Source organism: Salmo salar, chromosome 11 (assembly GCF_965601325.2).
Source record: "Salmo salar chromosome 11, fSalSal1, whole genome shotgun sequence".
Lineage (NCBI taxonomy): Eukaryota > Metazoa > Chordata > Actinopteri > Salmoniformes > Salmonidae > Salmo > Salmo salar.
In genome coordinates, this window is record NC_138301.1 from 28,658,504 (window position 1) to 28,674,514 (window position 16,011).

Sequence of the window (16,011 nt, forward strand, 5' to 3'; positions counted from 1 at the left end):
CATCTGGAAAACATCATGTGATATGCAGGCCCCTCAATGTCAGCCAGTTTAATCATCATTAAGCTCTATGATATGTGGCTAAAACTCCATTAAACAAAATACTCTGTGAATTTCAAACAAACAATGTCTCCTCAGAATTTCTGCTCGTACATTACAGATTACTTTGCTGTGCAATGCATGAATATGTCTCATCATATATCCAGCAAGTACATTACCATGATGTTGTATGCAAGAATACACTGAGTGTACAAATGATTAATAACACCTTCCTAATATTGAGTTCCAGCCCTTTTAGCCCTCAGAACAGCCTCAATTCATCGGACATGGACTCTACAAGGTGTCGAAAGCATTCCACACGGATGCTGGCCCATGTTGACTCAAATGCTTCCCACAGTTGTGTCAAGTTGGCTGGATGTCCTTTGAGTGGTGGACCATTTTTGATACACACAGGAAACTGTTAAGTGTGAAAACCCCAGCAGTGTTGTAGTTCTTGACACACTCAAACCGGTGTGCCTGGCAGCTACTATCATACCCCGTTTAAAGGCGCTTGTCTTGCCCATTCACCCTCTGAATGGCACACATACACAATCCATGTCTCAATAGTCTCAAGTCTTAAAAATCTTTCTTTAACCTGTCTCCTCCCCTTCATCTGCACTGATTGAAGTGGAAGGTGACATCAATAAGGGATCAAAGCTTTCACCTGGTCAGTCTATGTCATGGAAAGAGCAGGTGTTCCTAATGTTTTGTACACTCAGTGTTTGTCTCATCATAAGACCAATAAGTACATTACAGATGACTTTGCTGCGCACACGCGTTTTCCATAATACTGTATGCAAGAATATGTGATGTTTGTTTCAACCAACCTAGAAGTACTATTTTTCTCTGTACCAAACTGCTCTTGGTTATAATTTATTGAGTGCCTAAGAGCACAAAGAGAAAAACCCAGGGACCCAAGACACTGATGGGCTAAGCAATCCTGTTGCTTGGCAACAACTCTATACTTCAATCATAACTTAGCCTGAGTTATTTCAGGCTCAGTGGCACAGAATATAACAAGCGAGTTTTGATATCATTTTGTAGTGAGAGAGAGAGAAAAAAGAGAAACAAAAGTTTGATTCATATTTGCACCTGCTTGGTCAGGGAGAAAAGTAATTGAGTAAGTAGTCTGCCGAATAGCCTACCAACCCGTTCTAGGACCCATGCACTTTTCAAGTTAAATTCAGGAATGCAGCTCAAACTGTTCCATTGAAACCATGAATTTTGAACATGAATACGACTGCCAGTTCAGAGCATGTTCCTGAGATGTTTCAAGAACAATGCCTACTGCATTCCCCCACATTCCCCCTGCATGCTTTATTGGTTGACCTGTCAGTCATTCACACTGAGGCCTGTTTAAGAGCTGCCCCTCAATCGCCCCAACACCACGGTCGCCAAGGCAACGTCACCCCTCCAGTCTGTACACACATTCCCAAGTTCACGGAGGTGACAGAAAGTAGGAGCTGGGAATGGATCTGTGTTAACTGGCTATTAGCCAGCTGGGGTTTGTGTTTGTCTATGCCTCATCACCACTTGAACGATGATTTGAATTCCTGTTTTTTAGCTATGTGCTTAACAATGAGGACCAGCACAAACCTCCTGGAATATTTTGAAGTCAATACTGTATGTATGACACATTTCTGCATGTGTAACAAGTACCATGAAAACCTCATTCTGAGGAGAAGTTCACCCTGCAGTTCGACAGTTATGTTTGCTAGTCACTTGAACTTTGCAGGAATGCCATTGATCAAATATGATCTCATATCTCAACACACTTTCCATGGGATATTTCATTTCTAAGGCAAATATTACTCCTGAAATACTTGCAAAGCGAACTCACAGATTGCCCTCTTATAACCCAGAGGATGGCCCTCTCATTTTCTCAGTTGGTCTCCAGTCTGAATCTGCATTTGACATCCCTCACATGGCGGACCCTTGGCCTACAGCTGTAAAAAGGGGCCATTATGTCAGGCCCTGTTCCATATTTCCCACGGCTACTATAGTTATATAAAGGTTAGTCTACGTGCGTGGGCAGGCATTGCTCCTCGTCATCATACTGCTGACTAGTATACAAGCTAGGGGGACAGTGGGAACAGTGGGGCTGGGGGCCTGAGGCTCTGGGTGGTTCCTGGCATTGTGGATCCCAGTCTGCCAGGGGTGGCAGTGATATTGTCAGTCACATCTCTGAGACATCCAGGCCAGGTTTTTCTGACCCCCACGACAAACAAGCTGTGGCTTGTTTAGTCTCACGGGCCCGTGGCCGCCTCTCTGTCATTTATTCAAGCCATGTGATTTTGGAGTGAACAGTAAATCGACTTGAGCCTTCAGTTGGTGTTCTATCGCTCCAGCACGGTGACGCTGTTGATGTTGATGGTCATAGAGGACAGTTATGCACATTGATATTAACAGGTCAGAGGTCACGTCCTGATGTTTAACTAGTTAAGTATTTAACATCTAACACATTTCATTGGTTCATTTTTAGATACAACACCATAGACTAACGTGTCTGTAACCATAGAATCATGTTGGGTATGAGGTCATTCTGCTGTGTGCATATTTCAGCCTGGGCTCCTGGTGGTGGAGGGATCTCTGTGCTCCAGAGGGAAGGCTTCCTTTGTATGGTGTAACAGATCTCACCTCACAGTGGGTCCCTGGGGCTCCAGCTATACTGCACACACAGAGCTCCCTGAGTAACAGGGCAGTACCCTCACACACACATAAAGAGTGCTTTGTGCCCCAACTCCTGGAGCTGTCAACCAACACCAGAGTTCTTCCTCACGAAGACTGAACTGAACATGACTGTTCAGAAGCGCTCAGCTGTTGTTCTGCTGCTTACGCCTACACATATACAGTACCGTACACACCCATACTGAATTATACCTGAGCATGTCTCAGTTAGTCATAACAGATTACAATGACATTGATTGTGACTTATCTGGATGGGATGAGGTGTATTTTAGGAGGCTTGGTAAGAACCTCACACGTCCTCCTCCGCGTCTGACCCTGGATAAGCTCTATTGTAAGTACATATTTTACCAGTGAAATCTACCTGCCCACTCCTTCACCAATACAGTCTGAAATAGAGATGGCCTGAGGGGATAACAGTACCTAAATGACCTACCTCCAGTTCCTGCAATCCTGCCCAATGCAATGCCTACCCATTATCCATTACACAGAAGAACCAAACGGCAGAAGTAAATACATTTTGCCACTGAACCTGTCCTTGGAGCCATCCCAAAACTCTAGTCCAGCGGGTCAGTTTGTATGCTTTCTATCTCAACCCTGTGCTGACCTTCATTTTCTGCACTGGCCCTGATAAACATTTTACCAATCCATGTTAGCTCTAGGCTCTGTTCTGTCACAACCAACCGCTCCTGAATTCCAGGCCTGCTGACTGACCAACCTCAGGCCTTAACAGCCTTTGTTCTGGACTTCAGAGGGGGAATACCTCAAAATCAAAAGCAGCACATTTCCTGTTCAAAAATGATTCTGTTCACTACTTTAAAAGCAAAGTCAGGCAATTCAGTTTGCATGACAAATATAAACCTCTCTACACTCAGAATAGCATTAATTGTGTATACTGATGTTATTCTCTGTACACTTGACAGAGAATCAAGGCATTGTTGCCATGGTGCTTTTATGGCAGCCTAGGCTGATTGTTCTGATATTTTCATTGTAATTTATTGTTTTAATTGTTTTTTAATGTACATTTTTGTTGAATAAACTTTTGTTTTTGAGTAGCTAATCAAGTATTGATCATTTGTAATTTTTTACCTCAATGTTGAAATCGGACAAAAAATTGCATCAACAAAGTAAAGCTAGCTGATTGTTTTCTTTTGAATGCCTGCATTGAAGAGTTTCACCTATTAGTAGTACAGGAATGGGGCACATTGGCATCTTCTACTGAGGAAGATTCCTTCATAGTTTGAAGAGGATAAAACAAACCCTGAGTAAGGAACTCAAAAAAGGACCTCTTCAACTTGGAATCCTATGGAAAAAGCTCAAACATCGAGGATAGCAAGGCGGTAGGAAATCCATTCATGAGCCAAAATAGTCAATACAGAACTGTACACCTCCCCCTCTTCCCCCTCTATAAAGTGCAGATTCTGACTTTCTGCAGCCAGTTAAAAAAGACCATGTTCTGCCTCTCACTCTAGCCCCTTTAAGACTGGCACAGTTTAATACGCATTCTGTAACAAACAAGACTTTACTCGTACAAGAGTTCATCAGTGACTTTAGAAGTGGGGGGGACATATTACTTTTTTATTTAAAAAATATATACAGTACCAGTCAAAAGTTTGGACACACCTACTCATTCCAGGGTTTTCTTTATTTTTTACTATTTTCTACATTGTAGAATAATAGTGAAGACATCAAAACTATGAAATTACACATATGGAATCATGTAGTAACCAAAAAAGTGTTAAACAAATCAAAATATATTTTATATTTGAGATTCTTCAAAGTAGCCACCCTTTGCCATGATGACAGCTTTGCACACTCTTGGCATCCCCCCAGTGTGATACTAATCTATCGCCCCTCTAAAACCAACACAGTCTCTTTTACTACAGAGTTTTCTGAGCTGCTCACCTCTGTGTTCTACCCTCTTCAATGTTGTTATCCAAGTTGATTTCAACATTCACGTTGATTCAAGAAAATGTTCCTCTGCCACTGACTTCCTTAACTGTCTTAACCTGGTACAGCATGCCAACAACTCCACACAATCGTGGACATTCACTAGACTTCATTATCACTGGAGATGTCCCTGCCTCAGACCTGGATATACATGAGGTAGGTGTATCTGAAGATAGAGATGTGACAATGTCTGTGAGTACTACTGCACTTCAGCTCCGCCCAAGCACACTATTCAATTCAGAAACGTCAAGTCCCTTGACACGTCCGTCTTCCAGGAGTCTGACTGTCACGAGTCCACCCTTGATGAGGTAGTTGACCTGTATAATAGCGCTCTAAGGAACAACTTAAACAGCCTTGCCCCTGAAAAAACATGTAAAGTATTCTTCCAATGGTCCTCCCCATGGTTTACAGAGGAGCTGTGCAGAATGAAGACCCATGGCCGCAAGCTAGAGTGTCTGTAGAGAAGTACTGACCTAACTGTCCACCAACTGGCCTATAAAGACCAACATGCTTGTTATTTCAAAACAATAAAAGAAGCCCACTCCACGTTCTACTCCGCTATGATTGACAATAACAGAGGAAATCCCAGGACATGGTTTTCCATCATCAGATATCTCCTCCATCACATAACAAGATTCAACAACTGAGACATAAACTGAACAAGTTCCACAGACATGTGACTAACAGAAATGGAATAATGTGTCCCTGAACAAAGAGGGGGTCAAAATCAAAAGTAACAGTCAGTATCTGGTGTAGCCACCAGCTGCATTAAGTACTGCAGTGCATGTCCTCCTCATGGACTGCACCAGATTTACCAGTTCTTGCTGTGAGATGTTACCCCACTCTTCCACCAAGGCACCTGCAAGTTCCAAGACATTTCTGGGGGGAATGGCCCTAGCCCTCACTCTCCGATCCAACAGGTCCCAGACGTGCTCAATGGGATTGAGATCCGGGCTCTTTGATGGCCATGACAGAACACTGACATTCCTGTCTTGCAGGAAATCACGCACAGAGCGAGAAGTATGGCTGGTGGCATTGTCATGCTGGAGGGTCATGTCAGAATGAGCCTGCAGGAAGGGTACCACATGAGGGAGGAGGATGTCTTCCCTGTAATGCACAGCGTTGAGATTGCCTGCAATGACAACAAGATAAGTCCGATGATGCTGTGACACACCGCCCCAGACCATGACGGACCCTCCACCTCCAAATCGATCCCGCTGCAGAGTACAGGCCTCGGTGTAACGCTCATTCCTTCAACGATAAACGTGAATCCGACCATCACCCCTGGTGAGACAAAACCGCGACTCATCAGTGAAGAGCACTTTTTGCCAGTCCTATCTGGTCCAGCGACGGTGAGTTTGTGCCCATAGGTGACATTGTTGCTGTCTGGTGAGGACCTGTGATGTCTGGTGAGGACCTGCCTTACAACAGGCCTACAAGCCGTCAGTCCAGCCTCTCTCAGTCTATTGCGGACAGTCTGAGCACTGATGGAGGGATTGTGCATTCCTGTTGCCATCCTGTACCTGTACCGCAGGTGTGATGTTCGGATGTACCGATCCTGTGCAGCTGTTGTTACACGTGGTCTGCCACTGCGAGGACGATCAGCTGTCAGTCCTGTCTCCCTATAGTGCTGTCTTAGGAGTCTCACAATAAGGACATTGCAATTTATTGCCTTGGCCACATCTGCAGTCCTCATGCCTCCTTGCAGCATGCCTAAGGCACGTTTACGCAGATGAGCAGGGACCCTGGGCATCTTTCTTTTGGTGTTTTTCAGAGTCAGTAGAAAGGCCTCTTTAGTGTCCTAAGTTTTCATAACCGTGACCTTAATTTCCTACCGTCTGTAAGCTGTTGGTGTCTTAACGACCGTTCCACATGTGCATGTTCATTAATTGTTTATGGTTCATTGATCAAGCATGGGAAACAGTGTTTAAACCCTTTACAAGGAAGATAGTTATTTGGATTTTTACGAATTATCTTTGAAAGACAGGGTCCTGAAAAAGGGACGTTTCTTTTTTTGCTGAGTTTATTTGCTGAGTTCTTCAAAGCTAAAATCAACACCATCTGAAAAAACATTGTATCCTCCAACCCTAATCTCACTCTGGCTCCTACACCACCACCTATATCTGCTCATCCTCTTAGCGACTTTGCTCTATTTTCACCTTCTGCTGTGTTAGAACTAATCCAAAAATTAAAACTACCAGTGACCCCCTCGACCCTATTCCAACATCACTGTTCAAAACATGCTCAGCCGCTCTCATCCAGTTTGTAACCAACCTGTTCAACCAGTCCCTCCACACTGGGCAGGTGCTGTCACAATTCGAAATTGCTGCCATCACGCCCTTGCTCAAGAAACCATCCCTTGACCCAGACCTCCACTCAAACTACAGGCCTATTTCCAACCTCCCATTTCTATTTTAAAGTCCTGGAGAAGATAGTGGCAGCTCAACTTCCCTCACACCTCAGCACTAACCAGCTTCATGATGCTCTCCATTCTGGCTTCAGGCCCATGTACAGTACTGAGATAGCATCGGTGAAGGTTGTAAATGACCTGCTCATGGCTGCAGATACAGATATTCTCCTGGACCTACCATATGTGTTATTTCCTAGTTTTGATGTCTTCACTATTATTTTACAATGTAGAAAATTGTACAAATAAAGAAAAACCCTTGAATGACTAGTGGTGTCCAAACTTTTGACTGGTACTCTAAGTGCTGCTTTCTACACAGTAGATCACACCATTCTACTGTAGCGCCTCAGACAGCCATCTGTGGGACTGCCCTAAACTGGTTCAAATCCTACCTCTCTAACCGCAAGCAGTAATTCCCCCTTGGTGAGGCAAGATCAGAGGAGTCCACCATAACCTGCGGTGTCTAACAAGGGTCGGTGCTAGGAACTCTTCTCTTCCTGCTCCCACTTGGCCAGATCCTCAGACAACATAGTGTCCAATTTCACTACGCAGACGACACACAGGTTTACATTAAAACCCTGACACAGCATCTGCTCTGTCAACCTTGTCCAACTGTCTGGAAGAGGTAAAATACTGGATGCAGAATAACTTCCTCCAACTCAACAGCAGCAAGACAGAGGTAATGCTGATAGGCCCCCCACAGCAGATCACCAACTCCTGCAGCATCTTCCCTGACGTAGATGGCCACATCATTCGCCTCTCCTCAGTCATCACCAACCTGGGTGTGAAATTCGACCCTGCTCTCTCTGTCTCTTAGTCCACCTAAGACCCTGTCTCACCACTTCTGATGCAGAAAAGCTTATCCATGCATTCGTTTTCTCCAGAATTGATTATGGCAATGTAGTATTTGGGGGCCTGCCTTTACACTCAATTCCTAAATTACAGCTCATTCAAAACAGTGCTGCATGGCTTTTGACACAAACACAAAGTGTGCCCACATCACCCCCATTCTTGCTGACCTCCATTGGCTGCCTGTCCCTCAAATAATTGACTTTAAAATTCTCCTTCTGTTCTACAAAGCCCTAAAAAGGGAATCTACTCTCCCCCTATGAACCTCCATGCACCCTATGGTCAAGCCAAGCCAAAATGCTTCATGCACGCAGGACCCGGCTCCGGACAATGGAAGACCGTGCCTTTCCCTCCCACGCATCACGCCTTTGGAACTCCCTTTCTGACAATCTCAGGGCTGTTCAGGCTTCTGGGGCTTTTAAAGAAGGGCTTAAGACACATTTTTATTTGCTGGCCTATATACAGAGCATTGGGAAAGTAATTCCACATTTTGTTACGTTACAGCTTTATTCTAAAATTGATTAAATTGTTGATTTTCCTCATCAATCTACATACAATACCCCATCCCTATGGTGAAGCATGGTAGTGGCAGGATCATGTTGTGGGGATGTTTTTACCAGTGGCAGGGGCTGGGAAACTAGTCAGGATCGAGGAAAAGATTAACAGAGCAAAGTACAGAGAGATCCTTGATGGAAACCTGCTCCAGAGTGCTCAGGACCTCAGACTGGGCTGAAGTTCACCTTCCAACAAGACAATGACCCTAAGCACACAGCCAAGGCAACGCAGGAGTGGCTTCGAGACAGGTCTCTGAATGTCCTAGAGTGGCCCAGCCAGAGCCCGGACTTGAACCCGATTGAACATCTCTGGAGAGACCTGAAAATAGCTGTGCAGCAAAGCTCCCCATCCAACCTGACAGAGATTGAGAGGATCTGCAGAAAAGATTGGGAGAAACTCTCCAAATACAGGTGTGCCAAGCTTGTAGCGTCATACCCTAGAAGACTCGAGGCTGTAATCGCTGCCAAAGGTACTTCAACAAAGTACTGAGTAACGTGTCTGAATACCTATGTAAATGTGATATTTCAGTTTAATTTTTTTTTTTTTTTTGCCTAAATTACTAAAAACCTGTTTTTGCTTTGTCATTATGGGGTATTGTGTATAGAATGATGAGGAAAATAAATAATTTAATCAATTTTAGAGTAAAGCTGTAACGTAACAAAATGTGGAAAAAGTCAAGGGGTCTGAATACTTTCCGAATGCACTGTACAGTGAGTTCTAAAAGTATTGGGACAGTGAAACATTTTTGTTTTTGTTTTGGCTCTGTGCTCTGTATTTCAGCACTTTGGGTTTGAAATGATAGTAATAATAATCCTTTATTACATTTGTAAAGAACTTTTCATTACAGAAGAAAAATGTCAAAGTGCATAAAATAAAATATAAAAAATAAATAAGAAAATGACTATGAAGTTAAAGTGCAGACTGTCAGATTTAATATGAGGATATTTCGATTCAAATCGGGTGAACCGTTTAGAAATTACAGCACTTTTTGTACATGGTCCCCCCATTTTAGGGGACCATATTCCTAGAACACAATGTCTACATCATGCTTGTGACTATTTGTGGTTTGTTTTGGTTGTGTTTCCGATTATTTTGTGCCCAATAGAAATTAATGGTAAATAATGTATTGTGTCATTTTGGAGTCACTTTTATTCTAAATAAGAATAGAATATGTTTCTAAACACTATTACATTAATGTGGATTCTACCATGATTATGGATAGTCCTGAATGAATCTGAATAATGATGAGTGAGAAAGACACACAAATATCATACCACCAAGACAGGCTAACCTCCCCCCATTACAATAACAGGGAGGTTAGCATTTTTGGAGAGGGGTATGATATTTATGCCCCTGTAACTTTAATTTCATAATTATTCACGATGATCCATAATCATGGTAGAATCCACATTAATGTAGAAGTGTTTGGAAACATATTATATTCTTATTTACAATAAAAGTGACTCCAAAATGACACAATACATTATTTATCATTCATTTCTATTGGGCACAAAATAATCGGAAACACAACCAAAACAAACAGCAAATGCATCCAACAAATTTGTAGTCAAAAGGTTGATGTAGTCATCGCGTACTAGGAATATGGGACCAAATACTAAACTTTTGACTACTTCAATACACATACAGTATAAGTGAATTTGCCCCAATCCTATTAGTCCCATTAAATAGGGGGACTATGTACAAAAAGTGCTGTAATTTCTAAACGGTTCACCCGATATGGAAGAAAATACCTTTAAATTAAAGCTGACAGTCTGCACTTTAACCTCGTAGTCATTGTATCATTTCTATTTTCTATTTTATGCACTTTGAGATTTTCCATCTGTAATGAAAAGTTCTTTAGAAATGTAAAAGTATTATTACTTCTCTATAAACATCTAATCATGAACATGACATGACCCAAATGAAGGAATACAAATAATCTCAGAAAATCTCATGCTGCAATCACAACAAATAGTGAATAAACATTTTTTTCATTTCAAAGTATCTGATTATGTGATTATTTCTGACCTAATGTGATGCCAAAGGGTAAATGATAAATTGTCAAGTGGGATGACACACTTAACAACCTCAGAGACTGTCACAAAGAAAAATATATCAAACACCACTTTTTTTACAAACCAAATCTCCATAGGCCCAATGTGTGACTGTGTGGTATTTGTACAGTATACTTGAGGTGGCTCCTCCAGGCGTGTGGTTATTGTGAGGTATTATAAAGTTGGGGGATTCACTCACTCAAGAGTTTAAGAGGAGCATTACAGTAATCATCCTACTTTATGCTCCAATTGGCACAAATGTAGTCCAACAGGACGTTAATTTAAGAATCTGTCTTAAATCCTCTCACTTGTACAATAGGAAACCGTGGGGGTGCCATCTTCTTGTTCATCTAGACAGCCTAGTAATTTGATTCAGTTTATAATCCCTGTAGTGTTATTTAAACCTGATTATAGACAGAAAACAAAGGGTAAATGAGCAGAAACAGACCCGGAGCAGATTGTCTGTGTGTGTGTTAGATACTTCTATCTCATTTTAAGATTCAGAACTTGTTGAGTGAGTTGATGGTCAACCCCAACTCATCATAGCTAAAACTTAGTAACCATAACAAGCCCAGTAATGTGGGTCTGGGGCTGTAAGTATCAAGCGTCTCAGAATAGGAGTGCTGATTTAGGATCCGTTTTGCCTTATAGATCACAATGGGCAAAAGAGAAACGTATGTCAGCAATCGCAGTCTGAGATGCTTGATACATATGGCCTCCGATTCCAGTAAAGTGCAGATGGACTGTTTACTTCCAGAGCCAACAATACCCCAGAGACTGCCCTATCAGTGATGACTGTCAGGACCAGAGCTATCATACAGTACATACCACGGTGGGGGCTGCTCTCTGCTCTGCTCTCTGAGGGATCCTCCATCACACCACTTGCTGGAGAGACCTGCGTGCGGGGATGTAATTACACACCCCAATTGCAGTAGCTCTGACCTGACGATGATATCTTTCTAGAACAAACATCTCTGAGTACACAGAGGTAACTTGACGGCATGAACAACAGCATGGGACTTTCATCCAAAGCTGGGATTTTTCAGCATCCATCTTCTCCACAGGGAGACAAGGCACGGCCACGGGAAAGCCAGTTGTCCATATCACTCCCAAGTTCAGGCTAAATCATTCCCATATCATTCCTAAGTTTACCACATTTCGTTGTTAATTTATGTCCAATGGCAGCACTACATTACAGTATGCAATAAAATGGTAATAACATGGTAATAGTATGGTAACAAGGTATTTGTGTCAACAAAGTGCCATCATTTGGATAGAAATTATCATATGACTTCATATACAACAAAAAAGACATCATCATTTGGTTTAAGTTAGCTACAAAACCACTTTATTTAAAAAGCAGATTATATAATCTACAGTTAAATGATACGTCCCGATTTTTAATACATTAAATAACTTTTGACTTTTTCATGTTTAGATAAATAAATCTAGTTTCCTTTTTATGCACCATCTAGGTAATCAAACACTTATACAAAAGCGATACAAAAGTGATGTGACAGAGGTGTCATATGTGCTTATTGAAAACTACTGGTAGGAGAGAGAGAAGTCTTCACTTTCAGAGTGATTTATGACAGAGGATGAAAGAAAAACTAGCCTCTTTATGCACAGGTATGGGGAAACTAGCTGTGTGCTATGCAATAGAAATGGAATTGGAGTAGTATTTTTAAAAAGAGGTGTATTAAGACATGCTGAAAGGGGATCAACTCTTGTCAAGTTTAAACATTTTCTGCTTTAATGAAAAATGATTTGAGATTGATATGAGTGGGTCTTATCGTCCTATTCAAACTACAGTTCAGAAAATGCCATTGCCTCATTCTTCAAGTATATTACACCTTCCTTGACTAGGAGTCTCATCATACTATGCTGAGATTCAGTTTATCTACCATCAAAGGGAATTTCCCAGCAAAACATGTTCTCCAGGGATACTAGCCTTTTCACTTTTGTAAATGTACAACTGGGAGCAGAGCAGAAAATAAACAACAGTTTGCCAAACATACACTAATAACTACATTCCAAAGAATCTCATCGAGGGATACATCAGAAAGCACATGATGCCTGTGTCGGCCCCTCCTCTCCGTAATCTCTACGTCAGCCTCCTTGTCTGTTAGATTCAGTAGTATGAGAGGACAGTTCCTCTGACTAGGCTACTGTGAGCAGGTACTGGGTAGGCCTGAGTCAGAGCCTTAACCCATCCTTTCTGTTGGAGAGAGATTGAGAGAGCATGGGTCGTTTTGTGGAGCTGGATGACCGTTGTCCTGCTCACTCAACAAGGTACATGCACCATGGCACTGCCACTGGTGCACACACACACTTCTGTACACACTGGGTATACCAAACATTAAGAACACCTTCTTAATATTGAGTTACACACCCGTTTGCACTCAGAACAGCCTCAATTCATCGGACATGGACTCTACAAGGTGTCAAAAGCATTCCACACGGATGCAGGTCCATGTTGGCTCTAATGCTTCCCACAGTTGTCAAGTTGGCTGGATGTCCTTTGGGTGGTGGACCATTCTTGATACCCATGAGAAGCTGTTGAGCGTGAAAACCCAGCACCGTTGCAGTTCGTGACACAAACCGGTGCGCCTGACACCTACTACCATACCCTGTTCAAAGGCACTTAAAAATATTTTGTCTTGCCAATTCACCCTCTGAATGGCACACATACACTATCCATGTCTCAATTGTCTCAAGCCTTAAAAATCCGGTTGAACCTGTCTTCAACTACACTGATTGAAGTGGATTTAACAAGTGACATCACCTGGATTCACCTGGTCAGTCTATGCCATGGAAATAGCAGTTCTTAATGTTTTGTACACTCAGTGTCTATAGACCAACAAACTAACACACACACACACACACAGACGCACACAACGGCACAACCAGCGAGGGAAAACACGGGGGATGGATTCCCCAAAGACATGGGTTGGTCCAGCAACTCCCACAACCAACCAGACAATCAGATCAACCAGTAGGTATGACACAGTAACGTGTGCATGAGGAGGATATGTGGGGACTCTCGATGGTCAGACACTCACTTACTCAGTGCGACCATATGGGTCAAATAACCAGTGTGTGGAACTGTACATGTTAACAGGTCTGTGGATCGCAGGACCAAGCAGAGCGACAACACAGAGGCCTCTAGGACATGTGTCCTTGAGGAGAAATGAAACAACGGACCAATACCCTTCAGAGGACCGTTAAGACTGTGACAGCTCGTTTGGCCTCCGATTCCATTTGATAATAATAATGCAGCAAAAAAATACACTACACTTCTAGAATCTTATGTGGAAAATGTCTGCAAAATATATAGGCATGTATAAAAGACAATCTACGTGCTTCTAACTTTTTTTCTCGTTATATAATCGTTGAGACACTGCTTGTGAATCTCTCGTGGTCACGTCTTCTAAGACTGCTAAGTGGAATGAGTGCCAGCCCAGGCTAGCGCTGTGGCTACTGGCTACTGACAGCGCATGCGGTGCCACGAACATCCACTATGCCAAGGAGCACTGGAGCAAAGGGATGGTACAGGACAGTGTGTCACAGAGTCACATGAAGGGATGGTACAGGACAGTGTGTCACAGAGTCACATGAAGGGATGGTACAGGACAGTGTGTCACAGAGTCACATGAAGGGATGGTACAGGACAGTGTGTCACAGAGTCACATGAAGGAATGGTACAGGACAGTGTGTCACAGAGTCACATGAAGGAATGGTACAGGACAGTGTGTCACAGAGTCAAATGAAGGGATGGTACAGGACAGTGTGTCACAGAGTCACATGAAGGAATGGTACAGGACAGTGTGTCACAGAGTCACATGAAGGAATGGTACAGGACAGTGTGTCACAGAGTCACATGAAGGAATGGTACAGGACAGTGTGTCACAGAGTCACATGAAGGAATGGTACAGGACAGTGTGTCACAGAGTCACATGAAGGGATGGTACAGGACAGTGTGTCACAGAGTCACATGAAGGGATGGTACAGGACAGTGTGTCACAGAGTCACATGAAGGAATGGTACAGGACAGTGTGTCACAGAGTCACATGAAGGGATGGTACAGGACAGTGTGTCACAGAGTCACATGAAGGGATGGTACAGGACAGTGTGTCACAGAGTCACATGAAGGGATGGTACAGGACAGTGTGTCACAGAGTCACATGAAGGGATGGTACAGGACAGTGTGTCACAGAGTCACATGAAGGGATGGTACAGGACAGTGTGTCACAGAGTCACATGAAGGCGCTGGGTTGTTGCTGGTAGACTCGGTACCCTTGCATAGCCAAAAGGAGCAGTAGCTAGTTGGACTGTGGCATTGTCACCATGCGGTGAGGTTTCTCAGTGGAAGGCCACTCTGAAGGCACAGCATGTCCAACCCTCTAACCCTGCCAGACAGTGCTGGAATGTTATGTAGCGGCCTGTTTCATGGCCTCCCAGCCTCCTGGCAGAGATGATGTCCAGCTCACTCTCTCTCTCTCTCTCTCTCTCTCTCTCTCTCTCTCTCTCTCTGACAGAGGAGCAGTAAATGCATCATGGCATAGGGCTTCAGCGCTAAGGAATGAAGAAAACAGAAAGGGAGGAAAAAAGAGAGCAATGGAGAGAGGGATAGAGAGAGAGTGGCCCCCTCTCTCCATCCAGGCCAGTCCCCACTGTGATGAATGTGCAGGGGTCACGGTGCTGATGTCAGCCAAGGCCTCTGGGTGGGCTGGGGCCTCAGCCTGCTTCACTGTTCACAGACCAAAAGGAGGAAGGAGGGAGAAAAAAACAGAGAGAGAGAGAGAGAGAGAGAGAGAGAGAGAGAGAGAGAGAGAGTCAGAGAGAGAGAGACGTGGACTCTCTCCCAGCCCGGTCTTGTGACTTGTCCATGGCCCTGTATCTATCTCCTCTCCCCAGGGCACGGTCGGCAAGTAGAGAGCGAAGTCTCCCAGGGTATCTCTGTTCTGTTCTGTCATGCAAGAAGAGCTTCCGAAGTTCCCGGGATTCCGTGGGCGGGGGATTCCTTCTTCTTTCTGCTATGTTGTCTCAGGTCACCTGGGAGGCGGGTCATTGGTGGGTTGGGGTTGGTTCCTCGCCGACCCTGCCCTCTCACAGCTCAGTGACGTGTAGTGGGTAGCTGGGTGGCTGGTGGCCGGGCACTGAGACCTTGAGCCTGCGGATGTGGCAGCCGTGACAGAGCAGGTGGCAATCCAGGGGGTAACAGCGGTGACCCTCCTCGTCGTTTAGCTGGAGGCCACAGTCCTGGACATTTGTGAAGGAAAATATTATATACACCCATCCAATGCCTTTGAGCATATTTCAGATATGTACTGTACCTTTTATACCTCTCGACTGATATGAGAGGCCGCTGATGGGTATTCCCGTCAAGTTTACATGGGGTGGCATGGTAGCCTAGTGGTTAGAGCGTTGGGCCAGTAACCGAAAGGTTGCTAGATCAAATCCCTGAGCTGACAA

At 43.7% G+C, this 16,011-nt stretch overlaps 1 protein-coding gene and 1 pseudogene across 1 annotated transcript in view; both read right to left on the minus strand.

The window, feature by feature from the left end:
• Window positions 1–5,624: 5,624 nt before the first annotated feature.
• LOC145859093 (uncharacterized) lies at window positions 5,625–6,564 on the minus strand (annotated as a pseudogene).
• Window positions 6,565–11,856: 5,292 nt separating this feature from the next.
• LOC106562378 (Wilms tumor protein 1-interacting protein homolog) overlaps window positions 11,857–16,011 on the minus strand; it is a 37,351-nt gene continuing 33,196 nt past the window's right edge. Inside the window, exon 8 of the mRNA XM_045689293.2 lies at window positions 11,857–15,798. Coding sequence (XP_045545249.1) covers window positions 15,646–15,798 — 153 coding nt within the window. The 3' untranslated portion in view covers window positions 11,857–15,645. The remainder of the gene's footprint in view (window positions 15,799–16,011) is intronic.